Source organism: Penicillium verhagenii (assembly GCF_028828195.1).
Source record: "Penicillium verhagenii strain IBT 33310 chromosome Unknown utg000005l_segment0_segment0, whole genome shotgun sequence".
In the NCBI taxonomy this organism is placed as follows: domain Eukaryota; kingdom Fungi; phylum Ascomycota; class Eurotiomycetes; order Eurotiales; family Aspergillaceae; genus Penicillium; species Penicillium verhagenii.
In genome coordinates this window covers 4,450,384-4,478,147 of record NW_026643169.1, presented here as the reverse complement: position 1 = coordinate 4,478,147, position 27,764 = coordinate 4,450,384, and the positions used below count along the sequence as shown (strand labels likewise).

Below are 27,764 nucleotides of genomic sequence, written 5' to 3'. Positions count from 1 at the left end.
CTGTATTGTACAAATCTGATGAAAAAAAAGGAAACCATTGGTATGAAGTTGGAGCCAATCATTAGTTCGTTATTTACCCATTCTAGACCCACGCAACCAACGCCACTCTGCTATCGGCAAAATAAATGCTTTTTCAATCCCGTTAACCATTCTCATCCGGTCCCAAGAATATCATCTTTCACTTATCTCCGCTGCCTAAGAAAGGCAGCAACCTGTTCGTGTCGCGATACGAAGAACATACGCTTCTTGTCGGATTTCCAGACCAGGACACCAATCTCTGCAGCATATCTGCAGGGGGCATCGTATTCAGCTGAGCTAGTGAAGTCCTTGAACAAGAAGCCTGCTGTGGCCCTGAGACGATCACGCTCCAGCTGCCAGAGGCGAATCTGGTCGGTCACGGTAGGTGGGAGCACTGAAGGTTGAACGGATGTGCCGGTTGTAGGTTGACCGGCATTGTGCTTGCGCAGCTGAGGGTGGGCATGCGAATGCAGATATGAGATAATCTGCTCGGCTGTAATACCTATCTCAATGGCCCGCCTCACTGATTGACGGGTGACCTTTCCCGTCACCAGGTTAGGGAAGCGGTACTTCAGGTTCGTAAATAGCGATAGCAGAGAGATCTGAAGAGGGGATGAAGTATATGCGTAGAGACGGTAGTTGGTCTCGATTATAATGAATCCTGAGCCACCTGGCTGACTATCAGGTCCAGCTAAAGAGCCGGTACCTGAAGTTCCAAGTGCGCTTGAATCAGAAGTCAATGTTGTGGCAAGGCGTGTAGGATAGAAACGTGTTGCTTCGGGACTTTCCTGGTAGACGATACCAAAGTCCGCCAGGTCGGTTAGAGTGCGGAGTTGGGTGTTCGACAATCCTGTCTTCTCGTAAGATTGACCCAGTTCCAGACTGCTGAGCAAGAACAAGAACGAAAGCACTTCGACGCTGTCCATGCCGAGAGAATGGGCACTTTCCACATAGAGAATCATAATGTGCCAGACCTGGGTGTTGACATCTTGTAGCACAAAGCCAAATCCATCCTTTGTAATGTCCACACGTCCGCCTCTGATTTCGACCAGATTTCCAGCTTGGAGTAGTTGCTTCACACCTTTGCTCAAATTCACTACATCACGATTCCCTGTGAGAGCACTTGTCCCGACCATGTAACCCAAGACACCTTCCCATTGTTGTCGACCATATTCGTCCAAGTCGGCAATTGAAACTTTACTTTCGTCGCTGATTTGGGAAAAGACACCGAAGGACTGAGCGTCCTCGGAGCCGGTGAGAGCTTGACGCAGCGATGACGCGAACGGGTTGGTGACCATGTAAGCCCGAGCATTATCTTCGGTACGGGTAGTGGACAGAATGTGAAGTCGGCCTAGGATCGACAAAGCATTGTCGCGCTGTCTGTCTCAGGTAAAACCCAGGTGGTTAGCTCGCCTTGCTTCCCTGGAACCACTCAAGGATCTCGCGCGCTCACTTCTTGCTTTCTGTCTTGACCCAAATCTCCAGGTCAGCCGTCGGAAGGGGGTCCTTCAAATAAAGAAGTGCCATCACAAAACATTTTGCTATCCTCACAGTCAGTTTGGTCGGTATCGAAATGCAGAGAGCTCCAGATACCCAGATCAGGCAGCATGCGCCGGAAAATGGCGAGTGCGGTAGATGGTTGCGTGTACAGCTGCAAAAATGTTGTACCTGGCAGACCCTCAAGGTACTCAAGAGGCCGAGACGTAGGTGCGGCCATATTGATGACCTAAAAGACCCGTTCGCCTCTGTCTGTGCCTTGTCGAGTGAGCGGTTTGCATCAAAGAAAGCGCGGTGAAGTCATGACGGACGAAGTTCGGCGGGCGCAGCGGCCACTTGGTGCAGTTCCCGAGATGGGACGCGACAACAGCCGAACTGCATCCTTTGCCTCACTTCTTCTCAAAAGACTATACCACCTCCCAATTGCGAATATGACAACTCTTAAATTTGTGCGCTCGGTGAGTCATATGAAACATAAACGTTGATTCATAACATCGGTCCGTCTGCTAACACATGCTACTTCAGGTCTGGGAGTCCTTCCGGGCCAATTCGGGTCTAGAGCCTCGGTAAGTGAAGCCGATGTTCTATAACTTCTAAACAATCAGCGACTGACGATTTCTGCTGGGCAAATTTTAGTCTTCTGGATAGTGTAGGTTCATTCCTAAGCAGCGGGTCGATCTGATTGGCGTCAAAGCTTATCTCTGCATCTAGCTTCGTGTCACTGCTGCTCGACCTGGAACTGTCAACTTCGAGCTTGAAGTCCAAAAGCAACACACTGTAAGTACATTATTATTCTGGAAGCACTTTGAATGAACGAGTTTCATTCTGGAGCTCTTAGCTTCTGATATATCTTGAACTTATCCACTCAATGATCGACCATTGACTAAATATCCCTATAGAACCGCTTGAACATCCTCCATGGAGGTACTATTGCAAGCATGGGTAAGCTAACCTGACTGGTATAAATCTTTTTTACTGTCACTTTCTAATCATTGATATCTTTTAGTGGATCTCGGTGGATCATTGGCTGTTGCATCTCGTGGTTTGTTCTCAACCGGCGTGTCAACCGACTTGAATGGTAAGTTTATTCTGGTCAATGGATACTAGTGACATGGGTCTTGACTATTGCACTCGCTAATACATTGAAAATCAGTAACGTACCTCAACTCCGGTGGCAAAGTCGGAGATAAGATCCTTGCAGTAAGTCGTTCATCTAACATGTGAAGATAACTCAAACTAACATAGATATAGGAGGTGACATGTGACAAGTGTATGTATTATTAACTCGACAGGAATTCAGTACATAGATCAAAACTAACATTGTTCAGTCGGAAAAACTCTTGCATTCACAAACATCAAGTTCACTAACGCTAAGGGTGACATTGTTGCTCGCGGCAGCCACACTAAGTGAGTTCATCCGAAATTTGACTTCGTTTCATTCAAAGCTAATCAATTGACTTTAGATATGTTACTTTGGCCTGGAGAGATCCCTCAAACATCGTGGAGGAGATCAACAAGCTCAAATAACTTTTGAATAGCCCGTCATATAGCACTAGCTCTCGTCACCTTCAATGTTGCATAGAATTTCCTTTCCTCATACTTAGTGCCTACGTACCTAAGTAACATTTGAACCATGGATTATACAAGCTGTAGAAGCTGGACTACGGAATGCTGTAGTAATCGCACTCGATACTCAAATTGAAACGAATGGCATCAAGAAAAAAAAATCATTTAAGCGGAATTTGACTCCACCCCGCTTCTTTATCAATCACTGCAGGTGCTGTGTAAACATGTTCATACAATATCTCCATCCTGGTCTTCATCTGCACCCATCATAACCTCATCTTCGTCCACAGCACCATTCTCAACAGCAGGAGCTGGATCATCAAGGGCCATAGCGCCATCACCCATAGCCTTCACCTTGGCCTGTGTCATCTCAAACACATACTGTCCGAGATGTTCCACTCCTTCCATAGGGGTGCCCGCGACGTCAGCGTCCAGCGCTCGAGTGGTTGGGAACATCTCACCCGGAGCAAGCATCAGCTTGTCCGGACGTTGCAAAAGACGGTCAAATGCAGGCTTCAGCTCATAGCATGATTCGAATACCTCCCGCCGACCAAGGATGTAAAGACCAAGGCGAGCACGCGACAGGGCAACTGTCAGACGACGAACATCACGCAAGTATCCAACAGTGCGGGTGCGAGTGAGGGCAAGGATAACGTCTGCATTATAGTTGTTAGAAGAGGGGTTTGGTTGAATGGCATAAGGCCATGTTAGATATGTTAAACTCACAATCATTCTGTTCTCCTTGGTACCGATCCACGGTGGTCACGATCTTGGGGAGACCAAACATCGGATTCTTGGCACAGCGGTGATTCAGGACATCCCGAATCAGAGCTGTTTGTCCAGCATAGGTAGCCAAAATTGAGATTTTCGCAGCCGGGTAACCCAGCAGTCGCATGTACTGATACAAGGCTACAGCATACTCTGCCTCGCCCAGATTCTGAATAAAATAGGGAGTCGGCTCACGCTCACCATTGCCTTGGTAGTCAGGTACATTAATGAACTGGTAATCGAATTGGAAACCAGCATTGGCCTGCTGGAACTCCGGTAGAGTTTCGACAGACGGGAGGTCTCCCAACTCTTGGTAACGCCAGCGGAAGAGCTCTGCGATGCTCGGCCGGGATCTACCCTGTTTATCTAGGGTAATCACGGGCACACCTAGCCGAGCCAGACGGAGGAAAAGACTTTGCTCAAAGTGGGCATATTGTCGGAAAGCCATGTTTTGAATGATCGGGGAGTTCTGGAAATGATCACCACAGAGAACAACACGTTTGAGAGGTAATTCCCCATTCTTCATGTTTTGAAGGGCCGCGGGGATGAAACTCTCCACTTCTGTAATCTGCGCTGCTTCTTCCATAACCACGTTGTCGTAGTGGAAGCCCAAATCCGCAATCTCTTGTCTGCGCATCGCTGCATGGGTGGATGTCATTGCAACCACACGGGCCTCCTTCAAAAGAAGATAGTTGGCTTTGTCTCGAGGCTGTCGCAAGATCTCAAAGGGCCGAATGTCTTCAAGCTCAGCAAAGATCCGATCAATGTGTCTTTGGCAACCTGAGGCTACATCCAATATTGTCTCTTTCGAGGCATCTGCTTCAAATAGAGGTTGAGGTGCGTTCACGAAGTACTCATGGAATGGGAACGATGTGACAATATCTTCAGTGGAAGTTTCTTCGGAGTTGGCTCGATCCCAGAACTTAGCCCATGCTGGTTGAACATAGACCATGTTGAAATAACCTGCAGTCTCGCATGAGTTCCCGTGCGCGCCTTCGGCTCTAATTGAAGCCGCCAGCCGCATGACTTCCGCAAGATAGTTGGTACGGTTGTCAAGGAAAGACTCGACCCTGCCGTGTTTGCTGTAGTTAGAATCGGTTTCCAGCTCTTCCTCGCCGTGTCCCAGTCGTAATAGATGACGCTCATCGATGTCTAGAGCAATGATCTTCTGGAAAAGCTGATTGAGCGCTTGGTTGCTGTGTGCGACAAGAAGCGTGCGCTCCTTGGGGAAATTATGGTAAAGGTTATTGATGATTTGGGTTGCAACGTCCGTTTTACCGGTACCTGGGGGTCCAACGATGACAGTAAGGCCTGGCTGGGTACCGGAAGCAATCGCTTCAACCTGGGCAGGTGTGAATCTCACGGTGTTGTGTTTAGGTGCATCGACAGGGTAGGGGCCAGGGTTCGGTAACTTGTATGTTGAGACACGCATAGTACTGGGACCCTGCTCTGTCTGTCCAGCTTGGTCTCGTCGGCGCTTCTTCGCGGGGGCAGAAACCTCGACTGGTTCGCTTTCGACTGTTTCAACAACATATGGAGGACCGAAGCTAGCCGATTCGGATCCAGATGGTTCGATCGTCTTTCCGGGGTAACTCTCCACCAGATGGGACCAGTCCAAAAATGTATCACGGAAATCAACAGATTGGAGACGATTTGGCAACTGAGAGTACTGAGCACCAGCAGGGTCACCATATCCGAGGAAGATGTCTTGAAGCCACGGGGGAAGCGTCATATCCGACACAATCAGGTTTTGCATTGTCTCCAAGATTGATTTGAAGTTGTTCTCACGGCCCTTTCGTCGCGCAATAACATTGACCAAAGAGTATATGTCCGGTTTGCCTTGAGCTTGAGAATCCTTATCCGCCTTGAACGATGCGGCGTCCAAATTGACAAGGATTTTGCGTACCCGTGGGCGAGATTGATGACCATTGGCTTGACCGCCTGCTGGCTGTCGCAGCGAACGGCCTTGTTCATCAAGGACTTGCACGACCTGTGCTGTGCGGAGGTGAGTCATGCGTGGTCCTTCCGCCGCATTGTCATCTTGAGTTCCCAACAGTGTGGGTGATGAAGACTGAACGGCTAACAGATAAACAACGTCGTCTGGGCGGAGAGATTCCCATTCTTTTCGGATATTGTCCGCCAGCCTGCCCACTTCAATCGCAATTTCCGCACGAACAAAAGCTGGATTGGGTGAGCCCACCTTCGCTGGTGCAACTTCAATGATAGCAGGCTTGGTAATAGGAATTGCCATGCGGGAAAATCCTTCAAAGGTCAAGCTTCCTGTCCGGTTCGCTCGAGGTTGCATGCGCTTGACAAGACCTTCCATGTCCTTGCGGATCTGGAAGAAAGCCTCCGATCTATACAAAAGGAAAGACCGCCAAAGGAAATCTCCAGTGCTTAAGTATTGAAGGTTCAATTTTGGAATCGCCAAAGGTCTGGATCCATCGTAGGTCTCATTTCTCAACAATGCTGGGTCGTAAAGGCTCTCTTCGGTGGGAACCACACTCAAATTGGCAGCAACCTCTTGGAAAGACAGTTTGCGCTCATATGAAGAAAGGAGGATTTCCAGACAGAGTTGGCGATCTGGGGTTACGTTAGATGACTTGGGGTAGCTGGTTCGGAATCCCAGATGAGAGCACAGGCTCTGCAGCTCCGACTCATCCAAAGAGGACAATTGCCCTTCAAGATCAACTCGCTTATCAATTGATCCCAGGTTAGAAAGCGCAAGAATGGTGAGTTTATCCTTGAAATGCTTCATGGAGGTTCTCTGTAGATGAGCCAACTCCTTGCAATGCAGGTCATAGAGTGCCTGGGGGGACAGGGCATCTCCAGAGTAATCATCAATCGCGAAATCGATAAAGTGCTTGAGAAGGTTGTACAAGTCGCGGAACAGAGCATTCTCTGAAGTGCGGTACAATTGCGACAGACGAATGACGGGTAGAACATTCAGATCCTTGAGAAGGGTATTGGCGTAGCGTCGGGTTGGAAGCTGGCTCAAGAGATCCACAAGCAGCTCCAAGAATCTTTCACAGTACAGCAGGTTCTCGGTTTGTTGCTTCTCGGGGCCGTTCAGTTTCTGCAGGAAATCCAACAGCATAGTATACAGCCAAGACCGTTCAAATCGACCCTTGGCCTTGGTAACCTCGTCACCGGCATCGTATCGCTTCCCCGCGGCCCTCCATGCTTTTTTCAAAGCAGGAGATTTCGCAATGATCCGATCCCTGGCGTCATCACTGACCAAGTTGTGCCAGATTGAGATAGAAACGAGCGGGGCGCATTCTTTTCGGATCAGGACGTTTTCGAGCGACTGGAAAGCGCCGATGATGAAGGAGATGATCGACATCCGCGAATTGGTGGGCAATGAAGGGTCGATGCTCATTGAAAGGATGCGATGGAAGAGACTCGAGAAATCATCACTGCGGTCGGAGAAAATGTCTGCATGAACTATCAGTACGCGCCCTTCCTGGTTCACCCGCTTTTTATCACATTGACTTACCCCAGATAGGCACATGTTCGCGATATTTGACGCTGACAATAAGCGCGATCAAAAGGACGTGGTGGTTCGAAGCATCTTCAGTATAGGTCGGCCAAAGGAACCTGTAAGTGAATTGAGTTAGCCCTGCGGGCACCAGGGGAATCATCGCGGGCAGTGTACTTCTCTAAGACATTCAAGTTTTCCAAAACCAGTAGAGAACGGCTATTGAATCCCTCTGCCTCCAGTGGATCCCATAATTGTTGTTTGATCACTTCAGGTTTGGCCTTGCGGACTTTCGCACCTAACCAGTGAGCCTTGGCTAGCTTCACCCACGGGCTATCCTCGCGAAAGTCCACCACCGTTGGTCTGGATTCGAGGCTCTGCGTCATCGCAGCACTCGATTGTCCCTGTTGTTAAACTGGGGTTGATCGAGAACGTGAGGTGGAGCAACGCACGTCGGGAACATCAAGTTGAAGCTGGGGGGAGCTTTTTCACAAAGTCTTGGCTTTTCTCTCCGCCGAGCCGCAACCACACCCCCTTCACCTCCGTCACTGGCCCTTTCTTCTCTTTTGCTAACCACCCTCAACTCACCCATTGTCCCACCTCACCTTTCTCTTTGTTTTAATCAAAGATGGCCTCGGTGGAAGTTGAGGCAGTACAGGTCTACAGGGGGCTGGTGGACAGTCTTTTGGATCGCGCGGCGCAAATCAAGACTGACAAGCAGATCGAACCCCCATTGACTGAGGCCCTTCTGGGAGATCACATTTGGCAGCTACCAGCTGAAGAAGATGGTACTGTGAAATCCGTAAACCAACAGACACAATATGCTGCAGTGGAGATTGCTTTTCGCGAGAAGTTCTACCGCATCCTGGTACGGCGCATGCATTTTTTTGTCCCCGAAAGCTTGATGGCATTGAAGTTACTAATTACTCGACGGGTCCTTGCTTAGGCTTCGACCTCTATCACCGAGCCCTCTTTCATCAATATCTGGAACCTCCTTGACCTTGTCTCCATTTTCTCCGACAACGGTCAGTCGCCAAACGCAACACCCGAACGAGGATGTCTTTGCTGACACCTACTAGAACAATGCGAGCCCGGTCTAATATTCTGGCTCATCGAGGAACTGTTGGATAGTCAAACAATTGACGGTTGCCGCATTGTATTTGATTATCTGGAGTCACGTCGAGAGCGAAACATCAATGTACGCGAGTTTCTGTCTATACGATCTAGTTATTTGAAGACCTCACCTGCTAACTCATATCAAAGAAACATTTTAAGCAGAAGAACCTGATCATTCTCCGTTCTTGCAATGAACTTCTACGCCGACTTTCACGGGCAGAGGATACCGTTTTCTGTGGACGGGTGTTCATCTTCCTTTTCCAGAGCTTCCCCCTCGGTGATAAAAGTTCCGTCAACCTTCGGGGCGAGTTTCACACAGAGAATGTCACCACTTTCGATGATATTGCCGCCAAGTCGCCAGCCGAGAATGACGATGGAGATACCAGTATGACTGACGGAAACGACGACTCTGTTACAACTGATGGACAGCCAGACCATAACAACAAAGGTAATGTGGCTACTCCTGACAGAGAGTCGCGATTACCCAAAGTTGTTGTTTCTCGAGGTCAGAAAGAGGAGAAAAACGAGAAGGTTGATCTTGATACCCTTTACCCTCTTTTCTGGAGTCTACAGTCCTATTTCTCGGCTCCGAGCAAAATGTTTGATGCTGAGCGTTTTGCATCCTTCAAGACTGGCCTTGAAACCACTCTGCACGCCTTCAATAATATCAACACTGATCTCGAAAATCAAGGTCCTGCACGGCCTTCAGAAGAAGCCTCGAAGTCTCAGAAGCGAAAACGTGGCGATGAGGCCGAGGTTGGAACAAGCTTCAACCCCAAATACCTGACCAGCCGGGATCTTTTCGATCTTGAAGTTGGTGATACCGCTTTTCGAAGACATGTTCTTGTTCAAGCTCTCATTCTGCTTGACTTTATGTTATCCCTCACCTCAAAGTCCAAGGAGCGTTTGACAGACTTGACTAACAAATCTGTGCTATATGGATTCGTGTTGAGCGAAGAAAACGCAGAATGGGTGGCAAGCATGCGCAAGCGCATTGAAGACTACCTACAACAAGGCCCTGGCGGGAAGTTCTACTACCGTATGGTAGACACTGTGTTAACCAGAGACAAGAACTGGGTGCGATGGAAGGCCGAAGGATGTCCACCCATTGAACGGCCAGCAATCTCCGTACCAGACTACATGAAGGCGCGAGATGAGGCTAGAAAAACCTATGTTAGCAAGCGTCTTCGTCCGTCACCCATGGGAGCGTTGGATTTCAAGTTCCTCTCGGATACAGAGGCATTAGCCAACATTGAACGTCTTAAGGAATCAGACCGGTTCTCTGTTCCTGCGGCTGATTCGTTCATGATGAATATAATGGATGATGAGATGGACATCGACATGGCTCAGAATCCAGATGACAAGGATGCTGCGATCCAAGCCAAGTCCAGCAAGACTTGGCGCATTCTACGCCTTGCGGCCAGGACGAAACTTTCTGCGTTCGACAAAATCGATGATGGTAACAACCTCAAGGCTCTATTTGAAACTGCCGCCGCACCAGCAGACGCTTCCCAACCGACGGAAGCCACAGACGCTGATGGGCCAGAAGAAATCAAGGATGCCCCTGAGGAATTGCAAGCGGATGCGCAGGAAGCGCAAGAAAACCCTGTTGAGGACAAGAACATGACCGACGACTCCCAGCAAGAATTGAACGCCACTAGCGAGGAGAGTCCAGTCATCGACCAGGGCGTCGAGGCCTCTAGCGCAGCCTCCGGAGATAAACCTATGGAAGATTCGACGACCTGATAGTGTGGCGGGTCTTGCACATGAAAGTTTTGGCATGCTGCTTATGGCTTTGGCCCCCTTTCTTCGATTCTGCGGAGCATTACCCGCAACGGGTATCGCTTGGCAGCCATGGCATCTCGACCAGCCACATTCCATGGGTCATGATCGCTTGCGGGATTTGCTAGCTGCATCAGTATCGTGCTGCAGGACAAAGTCCCTTTTTTTTTTTTTTTTTTGCCATGTTGAAAAAAAAAAATTCCCAACGACCTGTTCCATATGCCCGTGGTGCCGATGACACACCGTCCGATTCACTTGCCGCTTGGACATATCCCATGACCCTTTTACTCTTCGGTTCTTAGCGGCTTGCAGGAGATTTTTATCCAATGGCCGTACAAGATGTAGTGGACTGGTACCTCGCAATCCACTTTAACTGTTGGGAAGGGAATTGCGAGGCCCGCTGCAGAAAAAGCTAAGGCAAACGAAAGCGATGTCGATCACGAGCAAATATCACGTTACCCCGTTTTTTCCAATGGTGGCACAATAGAGCTTTAGCGAGGCAAGCCTTTACGAGCATTCACACGAATCACACCTATCTCCGAAAGAAGAAAGGGCGTATTCTTCACAATCAAGCGGCCCAGGTGGAAGTATGGGACTTTGTTTTTTTCTTTATTATTTTGATGTCGAACTAGCTTACCGACGTGGGGTCCAAGATTTTTCTAGTTGATCGGCAACTCTATTGAACCGCGAGGTTCCTGCATGAAATGAACCATAGCAATGCAAATAATTCGGCGTACCTTTTTTTTATTCTTATTTTGTTTTTTATTCTTATTCTATTTTCTCTATCCAGATGTCCATTTATTCTATTATTTGGTTTTTACCAGTGTACATTTTACACTTTGCAGCTCTGCAGTAATCGGGATGATACCCCTGATCTAATTGGAGTGGAAAGGCTGGGGCGTCGAACGGTCACAGCCATGTTTCACCTTGCACCATACCATTGAACTAAAGTACCATTGAGGAGAGCCATCGGTTTTCCGAGGTTTAGAAGCTACGGAATATGCTCCTAACGACTTCCGCTCACGATTAGCGTCAAGTGGAAAAGTGGAAACAACATGTGGTTTTTCCTTTTGGCCCCTGAACTCTCGACTCCGTACTCGCAACCCGAGGCAATTCTTTGGGGATTGAAGTGGATTAGGTTGTACGAATGTGGATTGTGCTTCGCCCTTGAGATGGAGTTCGCAGAAACGGATTATTCTCGAAGAAGACGCATTGATCGTATCGACGACCGTGTCAAGAACTGTGTGGACCACCGCTTCAGTCGGAGAGTGTTGCGAGCTCCACAAGTGGAGATCCGGATTTCGGGCTTACAGCAGGCGACATCTTTTGCTCGTTCTTTTTCTTCCTTTTTTTTCCATTTCTCTTCTCTTTTTTTTTTTTCCGATCTAGAAATGCACCGACCAATGTCTTGGAGCTAAGGCGGGTAAATCAATAGATCCAAAACCATCCAGACAAGTAGAAGTTTGTTTTTATTTTCTACTCTTTAGCATTTGAAGGTCTCGCGATATCTTCCCAGTTAAGGAGTCTGATCCGTGGAAATAATACCGGTGTCAAACCAGACTTTTACTATGTACTTGACCCGCTGGGAGCGAGCTCTGTACTAGTAATTTTTTTTTATCTAAGAATTTTTTTTCCATTCACCGAAAGCAGGTGTAGTTACATCAAAAGAGGAGACGCAAAAGAGACCAAAAAGAGAAGAAAATTATACAGAGTATAGATAAATTCCAATATTCCCCTAAATTCTGATCAATTCTCAATGATCTGATCTGCAAGAACTTTCCGGCCGGTTTTGCCGGCACGAACGTGCAAAGATATAAGCGATCGGCTTGCGTCACCCTCGGCCATGACGACGTGCATTGTAGAAAGCGATACGAAACTGTTTGGAAGTCTTGGCAGTCCTTTTCGTACCCGAAATTAAAGTTGCCACGATTTTTTGCGATCAGAGCTGCGATCAGTGCTTCGATCTGATTCCCCGCACCGTTTCCCTAGAGATAGGTAATCCGTATTCAACAAAATACTATGAGTCCAGGTACTGTCTCCATGATTCTTTAGTTCAATTCTTTAGTTCAGTTCTTTAGTTCATTCCCTTGGGAAAGGTACCTGGGTACTTCGGTCCGTACTAGTATACAGTTAGTATATCCAATCCCGGTTTAGACTCCGATATTGAAAAACCGCCATTCGAGAACGCGCATACATTTTGCTCCGTACTCCATAACTGGAGATCATAGTCAGTTTCTATAACATAAATCTTGTGAAAAAAAAAAGGAGATTTTTTCTGAAAATCCCCCCTCCTTGACTCCATCGAATCCTCGTTCCCCACGCGGAGTTCACCGCGTCATAAAGAAAACCAGCAAGTTGCGCAGATGGAGATGAAAAAGGGAACATTGAACGGAGACTACATAGTTCAGCGATCGACGGACGTTTCGGCCGTAGGGCAAAACTCGCAATGCACTGTGATTCGAGATCGAGGGCTAACGGGCCCGAGATTTCTCCCCCTCCGAAACCCAGAAAGTCAAGGCCCCAGCTTTGTCTCCACGTTGGCCCGATTCAAAGTCTCCGATGTCCTGCGTAATGGGAGTGAATGCACTTGAATGGTCAAATGCGCTACTGGAGCCTTGTTCTCGGGGCCCCCACTCACTATTGATCCCGGGTATGCACTGTAGATGTAACTAGGCTACTAGTTTAACGTGCAGAGGAACAATGGAAGAAAATAATTCGAATCATGGAATTGTGTAAAAATGCAAAAATACAAAAATACAAAAATGGGGGTTTTTTCTTTCTATCGGTCATGCTTCTTCTTCAGTGCCACACCCGCAGGGCATGACCTCATTCGGGATTCCTAGTCCGGCAGAGATGGGCGCTATAAGAGAGTATACGTGTATAGCATAGATACTATAGACTATTGTTTAAAGATAAAAAGGGATTGGAAGAAAAAGGAGTTCGAGGTTGGTTTGAGAAAAGAATTATACTGTATTACTCTTTTTTTTATTTTTATTTTTTTTATTAGCATACCAGTAATCGTTAAAAGTCCAGACCTTTTTTACTTCGAAATTGCATTAAAGAAATCACCTTCCTTTAATTTCCTAATTCCTGACTTATCCAAATCTCCAAGTGCACAGGAGTGCTTCATTTCCCAACTGTGACTTGAACTGTTTCATGGCTCTGAATGTGGAGATTTCGCAGGAGCCTTTCCCCTTCGGTGGACCTTTTGCGACGGCTACTGAGCCACGGGTAACCCTAATAGTGGGGAGGCCCGGACTCCGTAGCGTCGAACAATTCGGCTCTGAACGGCCCTGGCAGTTATTGTATGATTTGCTGGTTTTTAGATGGGGTTCTAAGATGGTTTTTGCTGTTTTTGCTCTTTTTTCTCAATCGTTGCGGGATACCATATACCGTATTGACTCTGGTTTGTACACTCAGGGGGAAAAGTTCTTATGTCTACGAAGTACAGGAGGCTCTAAAAACGTAATACATATCGCTCTAGTAGAGTATTTTCCGTTTGTTTTTTTCTTTTTTCCACTTCTATACTTCAAGTTCCTTTTCAGCTGTTCGGAATTAGCCGACCTCGTTTTTTGCCCCTCAACATCACCTGGTTTCAGAGCTCAGATGAGCATTTCTTATATCCTGGTTGAGACATTTCATTGACCATGGATCGCGGGGTTGGAGAAAAAAATGAAGAGAGAATGAAATCAGAACTATCACATTTTCTGTGAATCTTTTTAATTTCTTAATTTTTTTTTTCAACCCTCTTATTTCTCCAATCGTAAACTTGTTTGAATAGTAATCATGAAATTTCCCATAATCCTATTTGATTACACAGACCACTCGGTTGGTTCAACATCTCCACTGGGTCAGCCACCCATGCACCCTCTCATATCACAACCCATTGAGAGAGTGGACTGTGGCGGGCAGCCCGCTGAGTGGCTGACATGTCTTCCTTGATCGATAACCCCGAGGGTCCGGTGGGCGTTAGACTGGCCTATGGAGCCAGCACGCCAGCCAACCCGACAGGATTTCCACATGGTGACCAGCCTCAATTCGTGCCGGTGAGCCAGGGTCTGATAGCGGTTGGCTGATGGTCCATGCAGCAAATCGAAATCGATATTGGAGGGGCTAAGACCTTTTTTCACTCTTGCCACAAACAGATCGCCCACTAAGTCTTCGGAAATTTTTTCTAATGGTCTGTTCTTCCAAGGTTGAACGCCTCCGGAAGGATGAGGTGTGGATTATTCCGTGGATGTCTCTGGTGCATTCGGCACGGGAGAATAGGTCTAGGGAGTTTGTCTTCTCCTCTGCTCCGTCTCCGTACTCCGTACTCCGTCTAGAACTATAGCAACATGTGGTGGGTATCCACGAGGTGGGACGTGGGACTGAAATGTGTCCACCTTGACCCGTTTCCTTGGGTTATCGAAGGAGCTTGTCTGGGTCTTTGACTTTGAGAGGAGATTCTAGTCCGTTGCCTCCTGTTTCCACAATGCCTTTTTTTTTTCTTTTCTTTTTTCTTTTCTTATTTCCTTATTTTCTTTTCCCTTTTTTTTTCTCAGCTCGGGTTGAACCGCGATTTGCCACACGCCAGGATGGGTCTACCATGCAGAAAAAGGTCCTGGCCGTGGTTATTACTCGGGACTGTAAGAGCCCTGTGCTCTGGCACACGGCACTTACCCATAATCTGTAGTAGACAAATCGTCTACCCCGTACTCCGTACTTTTTATCTCTCTTTTTTTTTTACACTCTTAGTACCTGTTTTCTGCTCACCTGCGTTAGCCTTGTGGTATCATATTCTATTCCGTACGTTTCAATCTCGGTGATCGTTGTTACACCATATACCCAATGTGGGAACGGAGATCTAGAGTGTAAGATCCTTTTTCTTCTATTTGGTTTATTTTATTTTATTTTCAATGTAGAATTTCGATTTTCGATAGACTATACCCTATAGAGAAGCACTATTTGCCTCTGGGATCGCTGATCCTTTTTTTTTACATGTCCTGATGCAGACTTGTGCACCGATTTCCTTTTAATATTACACTCAACCCTGCCATTCTACACCCCTCTTTCAAGGCCCACTTATTTTCTGTTAAGTCTAGTGGAACAAAGTTTAGAGCATTGGACTGGAGTATTCCTTGCTTTTTGGATTATTGCTTTACACTCCCTTCCAATCGGGAACTGTTTCGACCGTTGTTAAAGATCATCCCTAAACAACAAATCCCAAGTATATCATTTCCCTGTCCAGTCGAGTGGACTTGCGGATACGTTATAGCTGCTTGCTCTCTGTTGTCATCAAGTACAAGGTCAACTTTTGCTTTCTCGTTTTACGGTGGATCCTTGAAGGGATTTACTTCCGTTTTTAATATCTCTGGGGGTATTATTTCCACTGCCTTTTTCCCGCTTGGTGCCATTACTGGTCTTTTCAAGTCTTTTCTTTCGTTTGGTATTTTTTGCGTTTCTGCCATTTCCCTGCTTCGTCATTGTTTAGATCTCCGCTTGATCCCTGGTAAAACAAGCCATAACGTCCTCCCCCCTCCCTGCCGGCTTTTGCTCAGGTACCATACTATAGCCCATTGTGGATGCCCTCGTGTCTGACTTACTAAAACACGTTAAGATCATCGTATCCAACTGATCCGAAGATCTAAAAGACGTTTGGGGAGCCCTGTCGTCCCACTTTTGGATATTACACCTGAACAAGTCGGCGCCTAAGCATCTAAGATCTACCTCCCCTTCTTGCTTCTTTCATCATCTTCCATTTTGCCTGGTATAATACTTTGATTTTGATTCACCTTGCATTTCGTTTAATTTGCAAAATTAAAGGAACTCTGACCATACCGTGCAAGCGCCCCGGTACTTCATCTCAGACCCACATTCGTCTCATCTCGGGGAAGGACACCCTGCTTCTTTTGTCTCTTTTCCTCCGTCTTCTATCGCTCCTTCTTTCTTGTTTCGTGTCGTTGTGGGTGTGCTGGTCCGGCGCGTTTGAGGCTCCTTAACTCGATTCTGTGGATCGTGGATTTGACGACGTGAGACTATTCCGGTCAGAAGAAAGGGCCCCAAGTCACCAACTTCCTTACCATGTCAATCGGCGGCCCTTGTCTCTGGGTATCTTCTCTATCCTCGCCAGTCCCATCTCTCTCTGCTGTTACTTCTCATTTTTCATCGGCTTGCCAGGGTGATCGCTTTACCTTGCCAAAGACTGTTCCGTTGCGACAACTGCAGGAGAGACGAGAACAGCGTGCCTCGAACGGACTATCTGCTACTGCCATGCAACCTGCTGTTGTGAAGGCTGAAAATGCCTTGACGACGCCTCCCATGCTTGGGGCTTCGACTGTTGCGGCACCGTTTCCCGAAGGAGAAATCCTGTCACAAGGGACGGGAGCCCAACCGTCTCCAGCAACCAGAGAGACTTTACTGCCTCGGCCCAAGCTAGAGATCCCGGATCACCAGATGGACCTTTCGATGCCTCAGCAGACCATTTCTGATCAGCACGGGGATGCGATGAACGTTGAACCGATGAGCTTTGACAAGGAAGATCATGACAGAGAGTCTACCATCAGTCCGTCTGATGAGAGGGGCGATGCCGTGGGCAGCGAGGATGATAGCAGGATGACATCCTTGGAGAAGAAGAAGATGAAGCGATTCCGGTAGGGCTCCGACAACGATCACGAAAACGAAGAGACAAGCGTTAACAGTAAGTTTGCAGGTTGACTCATAACCAGACCCGCTTCTTAATGAGCGAGTTCACTCGCCAGGCACATCCAGATGCGAACCACCGGGAGCGCCTGTCAAGGGAGATCCCTGGCTTGACACCCCGTCAAGTCCAAGTCTGGTTTCAGAACAGGTAAATCAGGACTGTTCTCTTTCGTTTTGCCACTTCTTTGATCTAACAGTAACGCAACTTGTAGACGAGCAAAGCTCAAGCGTCTCACAACAAATGATCGTGAGAGAGTCCTTAAGTCCCGAGCTCTTCCCGACGACTTCGACACCACGAAGGTTCTTCGGACTCCCTTCGAGAGCAAATCAACAGGACCAACCCCTACTGCATCACCACATGACTATGGAGCCCCGAACCCAGACTTTGCATCTTTGAGAGCACTACGAACCGATTGCTTTCCACGCCATAATGAGGACGATTACCTCGTCTCACCCCTTAGTTCGGCGTCAACTGTCGGAACTTACATGTCTTCTGCTGGACAGGGACGGAATGACAGTCTGTCACAATCCAGCATGATGTTCAGACCCGCCGCTTCGGCATCAATGCATGATCTGCACAGGACGATCCGAAGCGACTATTCCATTACCAGATCAAACAGCCTGTCAGATGCTCCCTCCCAGCAATCTTCTTTCCACACAGGATACCCTATTCACAATCGATATGGAACTCCTTCAAATCCATCAAATATGCCGTATGGAAGGCAGCCAATGGACTATAGTGTTCCCCGTTCGAGCGGAATGGTGTCTGCATACGACCAGCACCAAGCCTTTGAAGGATCGGCATCTCCGACAGACTCCCAGGGTACTCCAATCACATACGATATGGGAAATCTAGGTTGGTTTTTTTCCTATCCAACTAAACACTCCTGAGAAGAATCAGTAGTGGAGCCAAAGCACAAGCAAATGCAAGACCCTAACTCGGATTTCCCAAAACAGGCACCCAATCGCAAAACTACCAGTCCCAACTTGCAATGTCCACGCCAAAGGAATATAGTGGAATGGCAATGGGCTCCCAAATCACAGCTCATGGTAGACCCATGTCAAATATCCAGTCCCTTCCCGTCTCCGCCGCCCAGGATTACCGACCTTATGCCTACGGCAATCCCTCTATTGGATCGATTCCATACACACAATCCAATACCTCAACACTCAACCTCGCCGCAACTTTTGCCCCTTCCAACCAGGGCGTCACGGCAAACGATCAAATGCAGCAGCCCAACCCGCAAACCCTTGAGTCCCTGCGCAGCAAATTCGGCAACCCTTCCTACAACTATACAAACTATATCCAGCAATAAAGTCATACGAGAGGCAGGACCATAAAAATTGAGCTGATTTCCTGCTCTGTGCGTTTTGGCGCCAGGTCTTGGGCTGGTACCCCCCTTTTTTCCGCTTTCGCCTTTTGTTTTGGCCCATTTGGTAGCCACGGGCATTCGACCTATAACAGCGTGTTTTAATCTTAATGCTTGTACAGCCTCCTCTTAGCTCTTTCCCTGTTCTCCAATCTTTTTTCTCTATTTTCTTTCTCATTCTTTCTTGTTGGCCGTTTGGTTGTTTTTTTTTTCTTGTTCTTGGTTCTTTTCCCAATTCGCTTTCGTTTTTTTTTTCACTTGTATATGTTCCTTTTTTTGTTTATGCGAGGGCGGACTGGTTCATGCCGAAGGCGTGGTTTTTAAGGTTTCTTCATGGTGACCTATTGTCTATAGCTTTTCTGGTGTACTAGCGTTCAAATTTTTGTTAGAATTCTGGCATGGGTGGATGGATGTTCAAATCTAAATTCAATCAACATTTTTGGTTGAAGATTTCGATCCATATTACTTAGTACTACTACATATTATGACCGTGCGTGAAAGTATTAGTTTACACCGGGGCAGTGTGCGAATGTCCTCTCCTGCTGGCACCAGCTGCACCAATTGAGCCGTTTCAAGGTTCCGCCAGTGGACGCCAACTGATATCTTATATTGAACTATCCTGAAATTTCCAAATTATATATTTGCCCTTCCCCTCCAGGACTTCTTTCTATCCGCACGCGTCTGCTTTATTTTCTTCTGTGCTAAATGCTTTTCCAAACCAGCACTTGACAATATCCACAAAGCTGCCTCTCTGCCTAGGCAGGCCTGAGTCGTGACTAGGTAAATCTTTCCAATTCGCACGATATTGGGAGGTGCCCACTTCTATTTAGCCGTGCGTGGAGGTCCATCCATGGATGGGTGGAAATACGTAGACCACATACGCTCATGTGTAGTAGTCAAGTATTACTATATATCATGGGTATATCTGGTACCCACTCCTTTGACAATTGATGTTGGATGACAGCATTTGAACCAGCACTTGAGTGCTGATGCCCTTCAAATGTGTTGGGATGTTCCACCTGCACGGCATGAATCTAATTTTTCTTACCTCAAGGTGTATTCCAAGGTTACTATATGTAGTACATGTGTACATATATAAGTTAACTCCTGGGCTGAATATGTACACATGTCTACCACATGTGCACATGTGCAGCACTGAGTACTACCTATTATGGGATATACATCCGTCAACTGGTGGACGCAACATTCCTTGCAAGGCATAAATTTGAATATGTATCATGGATTTAATGGATGGAAATGTCGAAAAGACTTTAAAGTAAGGGACCCGGACCCACAATGAGTAATCTAATTTGAGTAGTTTAAACCTTCAAAGGAAGTAGACTCGTATCTAAAAGTTCGTTGATCAATGCTTTCATTCAAAGAAAAATAACAAGAATCCATTAAAAATGTCATAAATTGGAAGCCGGCTGTTGGTAATCCGGACTTCAATTTGAGTCAGCATTTGAATGGAATCCAAAATTGTCCGCGGGCTGTTCTTGAAGCTTCCAAGTTATACAGATCAGACAATGCCAGGGCGATCAAGATTTGGGAAAGCGGCATGGTCGAATCAAAAGTCTTGTAAAAGTCATCAAGTATGATCGTGGTAAGTCCAGCCACTCATGTGGCGAGGATTTGCAGCGCCTTGGTATTCAGCCAATCAGCGACAAGGCATCAGGTGGTCACCAAGTCACATGATTTGGTCAGCCAGCCAATCAGAGCCCTTGTAATAATAATCATGGCAAGAGTCACTCTTGGCCACTGACGCATGCAACCAAGTATAAATATTCACGATCGCCTGCAGGGGATTTTGCCTTTTCCATTCAGTATCAAAATCAATCAACAGATCCTCTGACTATCAATTTCCAATTTTCGCAATCGACTTCCAGTTGCAAACTTCTTCACTTATCACTACCAATTTATCTCTTCGATAACTTCACTATCTTCAAAATGGTCAACCCCACTGTTACCTGCTGCAAGACCTCCGGCGCTGGAGAGTGTGTTTGCGCTGCCCAGGCCAAGTGCTCCTGTGGAAAGGAGAGCGCCCTTCACTGCTCTTGCAACAAGGCTGCCGCCGAAAACGCCGTCTCTGGACCTCGTTGCTCATGCCGTACGTTCTACTTCCAAGTATAAACGCGGAGTATCAAATGACTAACCTTTTTTAGGCGCTCGTCCCGTTGGTCAGTGCACCTGTGAGCGCTCTGTGACCGAGAACAAGGCCGTCGATGGCGAGACCTGCGCATGTGGCAGCCGTCCCTCTGGTGAGTTTTACAAATCCAACACTTTGTAGCTTCTCAATGAACCAGGCTAACCTTATATATAGCTTCTTGCACTTGCGAGAAGGCCGAGGGCGTTGACTCCGCTTTGGAGGTCGACTTCACCACTCGCTCTTAAACAGTTTAGTCTGTTTTTGAGCTGATGTCTTCTTTTTCTTCTTTTTCTTCTTTTTCTTTTGATCATCAGCATAAATTGCATGGCTGTGGGTATTTGGAGTTGGCAGAATGGCGTTCATATGAGGCATCTGGGGTTGCTTGATTTACAAATACTCCGATCCACCTATTTTGTGGACGAATTTGATAGTTACGATTCATGAAAAAAAAAAAAACAAAATATAACATTTCAAAAATAGTGTCTGCATATTTGATTTTAAACATTCAGACTAGATCCGACCAGACTGAAATAGATAAAGATCGACTTGCATGCTGCAAGTGTAGTTTTAGACTGTTTAGTGACTTTAGTCCCTGAAATTGCACCGCCACAGTCGCATCAACGTTGTTCCTGTGCCACAGCGGAAGAACGAGTGATCGACAGCGGAAAGTGGCCCAAGGGACGGAGGTGTGTGATGAGCATCTCACTTTCGACCTGCTCCTTTTTCTCACATTGGTGGACCATTCTGCCTGACGCTTGGTTAGTATCCAAAATTCAGTCCAAAAATCCCCTGAATCTCTTATGGTGTCATTCTAACCTCCCCGCTTCCAAATTTAGGGATCCACTGCGACCGGCAACCCCTGTTTCCTCGCCTTCCAAGCTCTTTATCCATAAATTCCCGTCGACTTCATTTCGGCCAATGCGCCACGGCCGCGACAACTCAATAGGGACATGGTTGTGTGACGTTGTCCGTCCGATCGCAAACCCCTGAGGTCATCTCCCCGCGTGGCATGCGAGCCGTATATTCCGACTCCACCCCACTCCTCAATCCCCAAAGTTCAAGTGTTTACACCATCCAAAGGGCCAACTCTAAGCCCGCGCCTACGAGGTAATAGGCAAGAAAAGATAAAAATTCAAATACCACAATCATGTCGTCAATGAAAGGTCTGGTGCAATTCATCGCGGACCTGCGCAACGCGCGGGCGCGAGAATTGGAGGAGAAGCGCGTGAACAAAGAGCTGGCCAACATCCGACAGAAGTTCAAGGCCGGCAATCTCAACGGATATCAGAAGAAGAAATACGTGTGCAAGCTCCTTTACGTCTATATCCAGGGCTACGATGTCGACTTTGGCCATCTCGAAGCCGTCAACCTTATCTCCTCGACCAAATACTCAGAGAAGCAGATCGGTTATCTCGCTGTCACCTTATTCCTACACGAAGAACACGAGTTGCTCCACTTGGTTGTTAATAGTATCCGGAAGGACTTGATGGATAATAGTGAACTGAACATCTGTTTGGCATTGCATGCAGTAGCCAATGTTGGTGGCCGGGAGCTGGGAGAAGCATTGGGCAACGAGGTCCACCGGCTCTTGATTTCTCCGTGAGTTTTTTTCGTCACATAGATCGTCTGTCCTTATTCTAACTGTCTCTAGCACCTCGAAAGCCTTTGTCAAGAAGAAGGCCGCGCTTACCCTGCTTCGTCTCTATCGCAAATACCCCGGAATTGTGCGGAACGAATGGGCCGAAAGAATTATCTCGATTATGGACGACCCAGACATGGGTGTGACCTTGTCTGTCACCTCGCTAGTCATGGCGTTGGCTCAAGACATGCCTGAAGAGTACAAGGGCAGTTATGTCAAAGCTGCGCAGCGGTTGAAGCGGATCGTGGTTGACAATGACATTGCACCGGACTACCTTTATTACCGAGTGCCATGTCCGTGGATTCAAGTCAAGTTTCTGCGCCTGTTGCAATATTATCCTCCATCAGGTATGCTTAAGTTTCTTTATCAGATCTTTAGTTTTTATACTTATCCCCCCTTGCAGATGATAGTCATGTCCGTGGAATTATCCGAGAATCTCTTCGGCAGATCATGCAGGCTGCGATGGAAACTCCTAAGAACGTCCAGCAGAACAATGCACAAAATGCAATCTTATTCGAAGCCATTAACCTTCTCATTCATCTCGACTCGGAACACACCTTGATGATGCAAATCTCCTCTCGTCTGGGCAAATACATCCAATCTCGCGAAACCAACGTCCGATATCTTGGTCTGGATGCGCTGACCCACTTTGCTGCGCGGGCCGAAACCCTTGATCCAATTAAGAAGCACCAGAACATCATCCTGGGTTCCTTACGAGACCGAGATATTAGTGTTCGTCGCAAGGGTTTGGATCTCCTGTACAGCATGTGCGATACCACCAACGCCGGTCCTATTGTCAACGAGCTTCTTCGCTACCTCCAAACAGCTGATTATGCTATTCGAGAGGAGATGGTCTTGAAGGTGGCCATCCTGACAGAGAAATATGCCACCGACGCCCAGTGGTACATTGATATGACCTTGAAGCTTTTGTCACTGGCGGGTGACCACGTCAACGACGAAGTGTGGCAACGAGTCATTCAAATTGTGACCAACAACGAAGAGTTACAGGCATATGCAGCCCACACACTCTTCGGCTACATGAAGACCGACTGTCATGAGAGTTTGGTGAAAATTGGTTGTTATGTTCTCGGCGAGTTTGGCCACCTTATCGCCGACAATCCCGGTTCAAGCCCCATTGAACAATTCTTGGCACTGCAGGCCAAGATGTTTACTGGATCCGACAACGCAAGAGCCATGATTCTCTCGTCGTTTGTCAAGTTTGTAAACTTGTTCCCTGAGATCAAACCGCAGCTCCTCCAGATCTTCCGTTTGTACAGCCATTCCCCTGACTCTGAGTTGCAACAGCGAGCATTCGAGTATCTATCGTTGGCGACACTTCCGACTGATAACTTGTTGCGTACTGTGTGCGATGAAATGCCGCCTTTCTCAGAGCGAACTTCGATTCTTTTGTCACGTCTTCATCAGAAGACAGCTGGCACTAGCGAGAGAAAGACGTGGGTGGTTGGTGGCAAGGCTGCGAATGCCGACAAGCAGGAGGTTCTTATGGCACAGACCACTGGTCTCAAGCGTTCATTCACCACCATCGTTCATGGTACACGAACTGGAACCGGAACTGGACCTGGATCTAATGGCAGCACTCCAACTAGTGCAACAAGTGCATCTGGTGACCTGGCAGGATTGGACTTCAACAGTGGCCCGCCAGCTCCTCCTCCAAACCTTGCCAGCGCGGCTCATCTGACACCAGAATGGGACATTGGCTATAACAAGCTTTACTTCTCACAAGAGGGTGTTCTATTCCAGGACGCTCAGATCCAAGTTGGCTTGCGATCGGAATACCGCGGCCATATGGGCGTTGTTAAGCTTTACATCTCCAACAAATCAACATACCCCATTGGATCGTTGACTACGACCATTGACAACCCCGCCTCACCAAACCTAAAGATTGACAGCAAAAATCTGCCCGAATCAACTGTTGCGGCATCTGGCCAGACACAGCAGACGTTCTTCTGTGCAGCACACGGCCCCTTCTCCGATGCTCCCACTATCCGTATTTCCTACCTGGCCGGTGCCCTCCAGGCTTACACTCTCCAATTGCCCGTTTTGATGCATCGATACATGGAGCCCTCGTCTCTTTCCGCTGAAGACTTCTTCCAACGTTGGAGGCAGATTGGCGGTGGGCCTCTGGAGTCCCAGAAGACCTTTGGACTGAGTGGAAAGAAAAAGATAATTAATGAGGCCTACACCAGGAGAGTTGTGGAAGGATTCCAATGGAAGATCCTGGATGGCGTGGATCCAAACAGCAATAATATTGTGGGCTGCGCAGTGTACCAGTTCGAAACAGGCAAGATAGGCTGCCTATTGCGCCTAGAGCCAAATTACGAGAAGTCGGTAAGTGATCAAGCAGCCTTAGTGTATCCAAAGTCTTCTGTATTATTGAATGACACTAACTACTCCACGCAGATGTATCGTGTTACAATTCGTGCTACACAAGAAGGTGTTCCGCAGTCACTGGCAAAGCAGATGGAGCAGAAGCTCAGCCAGGGAATCAAGACCGGGGATGTTGGACCTGGGTCTTACGACTAGTCAATGAAGCATTCGAAGGGGCCAAGAGGGGCATTTCATGCATGTATATCTCCATCAGCTTTCGAGCCAAATATCAGCGAGCGTTCTTTTATGATTGAACATCGTCTTCTTGTATAATCTTTCCCTGCGGTAGTCAATTATGATATACAGTATTTACATATACTTCTCCCCTTCGTCTTCCCTCTTTATTTGCTTTATTAGGATGTGTCAAGAACGATTGATACATTTTGTCAACTGCCCAACCAAGAGGCATCCCCGCTGCATATGCAATAATTCATGAACTCGTAAAAGAAAACAAAAACAATTGACGACCGCCAAAAAAGATACTGCGGATGGGACTCGAACTTAGACAACGCGGGCTTCCGACTTAGGTGGCCGATCCCCAAAAATGGTTGTTCCAACCCGGACTTGATCCGATCCCAGAGCAATAGCTCCCTCAAAATCAGAGCTCATGCCCATACTAAGCTCCAATTCGGCCTCAGGGCCCGCAAGTCCGAGGTCCGCAACAATGCGATCCCTCGTCTCTCGCAAACAGACAAAGTCTTCATTCTCGTTTTCCGGTGTCGTCTCTTTCGACCGCGCAATAGCTCCAATGGTCATAACACCGTGCAGCTTGAGGCGCGGGCATTGCTCTCGAATGAACCGAGCCAACGCAGGCGCAGCGGCGGGTTCAACACCGGCCTTATTCTCTTCACCGGAGGTATTCACCTGCACATAGATGCGGAGCTTACCGTGGTCAGGATCGGCCGCATCCGCCTCCGCATTATCTTCGGGCTTCCGCTCTCCCCATCCTTTGTTCAAAAGGCTAGCCTTCTTCTCCGTATCGACACTCTCGACGGCCCATAGCCCGCGCACGTCCCGAGCCAGCGTCACGCACTTATTCGACTGCAATCCGCCGATGAAGTGCCACTTGACACTGAGTGGCAGGAGCCGGGACTTCTCAAGTAGTTCTTGGATGTAGTTTTCGCCGAAATGAAGCTGGGAGGCGGGGGGTTGGTGAAGAGCTAGGACATCCGAGGCGGGCTTAAGCTTGGAAACTGCTACTAGTCGAACGGGCTTGGTGGGGGTTGGTGAGTGGGTTGCTGCAGCTGAGACGCGCGCGGAGACGGCGGTCAGATTGGCAAGTAGGGTGGAGGCTCGCGCGGGGGTGCTGGCCATGTTGGGTGTTTGGTTCGTGGTTGATTCGGATGGAGTGGTCATTGCAGTGTTATCAGTAATCAATGGGAGGGATTATAGAGCCAGTTGTTGTAATGACCACGTATACGTATACAGCTGTAAAGATTGTAGCTGATGTGGAGACCTTTTGAAGAGTCAATTGAGAAAAGAGGGCGTGAACTGGAAGGCGATAGCGATTAAACTTTATGACAGCCTGAGGCACTTCCGCGGGAAAAGTGACAGGTCACATGATATTGAGCGGAGGGATCCACTATTACACCGCCTGCTTCTTTCTGAAACTGCCGCAGCCACAATTTTGCATCATTTGCATCCCCCGTACCCTTGCGGCTGTGGCTTCCACTGTTTGCGTCCGATCGACACAAGCTCATCCTGATCTTGACCTTGGGGGGAAAAAAATCCATGCGACGCTAGGAATGTCGGGTGTCCGTGCAACATGACCTGTACGGCTGTACCTGACGGGCGCCAAATGACACAAGGGGAACCTTCAGCCCCCGCCAACCTCCCTAATGCAGCTCCGGCGGCTAGGCAGGCCCAATCAGGAAGATCACCGGGGTCACCGAAGATCCTCCTCAGGTTTGACAAGGTTGATCTAGCGGCCGATCAGATTGCTATTGAGTTTCAAACTAGATCCTGATGCTTTTTTCTTTGTACAGCCTTACTCCGTGCATGCTCTGAGATGATCTATTTTTAAATGCAGAGCCGCCTATTGTTCTGGCTATGGCTATAGGAGGTTGGCTGAAGGGTGCTTTCCCTTTTCAAGCGCGTTTCTGAGCCAAGACCAATAAGGCGTTTCTGTTACCTCACCGGCACCAATTCATGAGGGAATCAACCAAAACAGCTAAAATACCCAAATGAGCAGTTTTCCTCAATTGACAGTAGTTCCGAGTCCCGACCAATGACAAGCTTAGTTTTGATCAGGTTCCCAATACCACCTGGTTCGAAAGGTGAAGATGTAACCCGAAGCGCCGGGAAGGGCAATTCACCCAGCATCTTATTGTCCCGCCGCCTACCGAGGCGTTCGTTATTGTCTTCCTTGACGTCAGATCCTCGCGTGGTTCCATGGTTACAGGACGCGCTACTATTCACTCATTATTACCTTACCCTATAGGTTCCCCCCGCAGCTTTATTCATCTATTATGCATAAAGACCGCCGATCGGCACTTTCCTTCCTCTTCTTTCCTTTTGACACATTTTACTACCCATTTGCCTCCCTTTCAGCTGGTCTGATTTTCATCTTGGATCTATTAGATTTGTCCCTGGTTGGACGATCTCTATCTGGCTACTCCGCTATACTTCATTTTTGGACAAAAAAAAACATACTCGTCCAATCAATCCACCTCTGATCTTGTGACTGCAGAATTGCCATTTTCCTAAAGGGGTATTTCTGGATCATCTATTTGGCCCATCAAAGAAGCTTGAGCTTGATCAGACGCTAAATCGACCGTTCCTCGGATCACTACTACCACATCCCTACCTTCAACAACGTATTTTTTTCATATCAATTCCACATATCGAAAACCCCCAATCACCTATCCAACATGTGTCGTCAATACTTCACTCTATATGAATGGTGTCACTGCGAAGAGAACTCCGGCAACAGCATCTGCGCTGGTCAGCGCCGCAACAGCTGCCCGGGAATTAGTGTCGAGACTGTCCACATGCATTGCTTCTGTCATTCTCATGCCACCAAAGGATTCAAGTCGGAGAAGAAGACTCGCAAAGATGAAGAGAAGGTGCGCCGCCGATCTCAAGAATCCTTGGATGAGAAGTCTTCCCTGGGTCGACGCTGGTACCAGTGGTATCAATGGCGCGGCCTGTGGTCTCGTTAGCTCATGATGCACCCTCTTTTTTCAGTTTCAATTTTTTTTTTCTTTCCACTCATGTTACTTCTTCTTCCCGTTGATGTTTTTCCATTACTGGGATTTTCTTTATATTCTTTTTTAGCTTTGGTGTTGGGGTTCTAATGTTTCTTTTATGCGGGCG

At 47.7% G+C, this 27,764-nt stretch overlaps 9 protein-coding genes across 9 annotated transcripts; 6 read left to right on the top strand and 3 right to left on the bottom strand.

The window, feature by feature from the left end:
* Positions 1–182: 182 nt before the first annotated feature.
* N7466_005163 (TFIIH/NER complex subunit TFB2) lies at positions 183–1,735 on the bottom strand (the record flags this gene model as incomplete). Its single annotated transcript, XM_057164560.1, has 3 exons — positions 183–1,398; positions 1,472–1,559; positions 1,612–1,735. The coding sequence occupies 3 exons, from the start codon at positions 1,733–1,735 to the stop codon at positions 183–185; spliced, it is 1,428 nt and encodes a 475-aa protein (XP_057023241.1).
* An 82-nt stretch (positions 1,736–1,817) lies between these two features.
* On the top strand, positions 1,818–3,042 carry N7466_005162 (PaaI family thioesterase; the record flags this gene model as incomplete). Its single annotated transcript, XM_057164559.1, has 10 exons — positions 1,818–1,973; positions 2,041–2,081; positions 2,152–2,164; positions 2,227–2,292; positions 2,415–2,457; positions 2,522–2,593; positions 2,669–2,715; positions 2,767–2,785; positions 2,844–2,922; positions 2,979–3,042. The coding sequence occupies 10 exons, from the start codon at positions 1,818–1,820 to the stop codon at positions 3,040–3,042; spliced, it is 600 nt and encodes a 199-aa protein (XP_057023240.1).
* A 267-nt stretch (positions 3,043–3,309) lies between these two features.
* N7466_005161 (RNA helicase aquarius) lies at positions 3,310–7,713 on the bottom strand (the record flags this gene model as incomplete). Its single annotated transcript, XM_057164558.1, has 4 exons — positions 3,310–3,737; positions 3,808–7,284; positions 7,346–7,446; positions 7,505–7,713. 4 exons carry the CDS (start codon positions 7,711–7,713, stop codon positions 3,310–3,312), a joined length of 4,215 nt encoding a protein of 1,404 aa, XP_057023239.1.
* Positions 7,714–7,955: 242 nt separating this feature from the next.
* Positions 7,956–10,189, top strand: N7466_005160 (THO complex subunit THO1/HPR1; the record flags this gene model as incomplete). Its single annotated transcript, XM_057164557.1, has 4 exons — positions 7,956–8,195; positions 8,274–8,352; positions 8,407–8,525; positions 8,591–10,189. 4 exons carry the CDS (start codon positions 7,956–7,958, stop codon positions 10,187–10,189), a joined length of 2,037 nt encoding a protein of 678 aa, XP_057023238.1.
* Positions 10,190–16,288: 6,099 nt separating this feature from the next.
* N7466_005159 (homeobox domain-containing protein) lies at positions 16,289–18,222 on the top strand (the record flags this gene model as incomplete). The annotated part of the gene is made up of 4 exons (XM_057164556.1): positions 16,289–16,857; positions 16,917–17,054; positions 17,119–17,762; positions 17,864–18,222. 4 exons carry the CDS (start codon positions 16,289–16,291, stop codon positions 18,220–18,222), a joined length of 1,710 nt encoding a protein of 569 aa, XP_057023237.1.
* Positions 18,223–20,223: 2,001 nt separating this feature from the next.
* On the top strand, positions 20,224–20,667 carry N7466_005158 (putative copper resistance protein Crd2; the record flags this gene model as incomplete). Its single annotated transcript, XM_057164555.1, has 3 exons — positions 20,224–20,383; positions 20,439–20,534; positions 20,597–20,667. 3 exons carry the CDS (start codon positions 20,224–20,226, stop codon positions 20,665–20,667), a joined length of 327 nt encoding a protein of 108 aa, XP_057023236.1.
* A 902-nt stretch (positions 20,668–21,569) lies between these two features.
* On the top strand, positions 21,570–24,605 carry N7466_005157 (AP-2 complex subunit alpha; the record flags this gene model as incomplete). The annotated part of the gene is made up of 4 exons (XM_057164554.1): positions 21,570–22,021; positions 22,074–22,408; positions 22,465–24,410; positions 24,483–24,605. 4 exons carry the CDS (start codon positions 21,570–21,572, stop codon positions 24,603–24,605), a joined length of 2,856 nt encoding a protein of 951 aa, XP_057023235.1.
* A 345-nt stretch (positions 24,606–24,950) lies between these two features.
* On the bottom strand, positions 24,951–25,805 carry N7466_005156 (YggS family pyridoxal phosphate enzyme; the record flags this gene model as incomplete). The annotated part of the gene is made up of 1 exon (XM_057164553.1): positions 24,951–25,805. One exon carries the CDS (start codon positions 25,803–25,805, stop codon positions 24,951–24,953), a length of 855 nt encoding a protein of 284 aa, XP_057023234.1.
* A 1,514-nt stretch (positions 25,806–27,319) lies between these two features.
* On the top strand, positions 27,320–27,610 carry N7466_005155 (uncharacterized protein; the record flags this gene model as incomplete). Its single annotated transcript, XM_057164552.1, has 1 exon — positions 27,320–27,610. The coding sequence occupies one exon, from the start codon at positions 27,320–27,322 to the stop codon at positions 27,608–27,610; it is 291 nt and encodes a 96-aa protein (XP_057023233.1).
* Between the last annotated feature and the right edge of the window lie 154 nt (positions 27,611–27,764).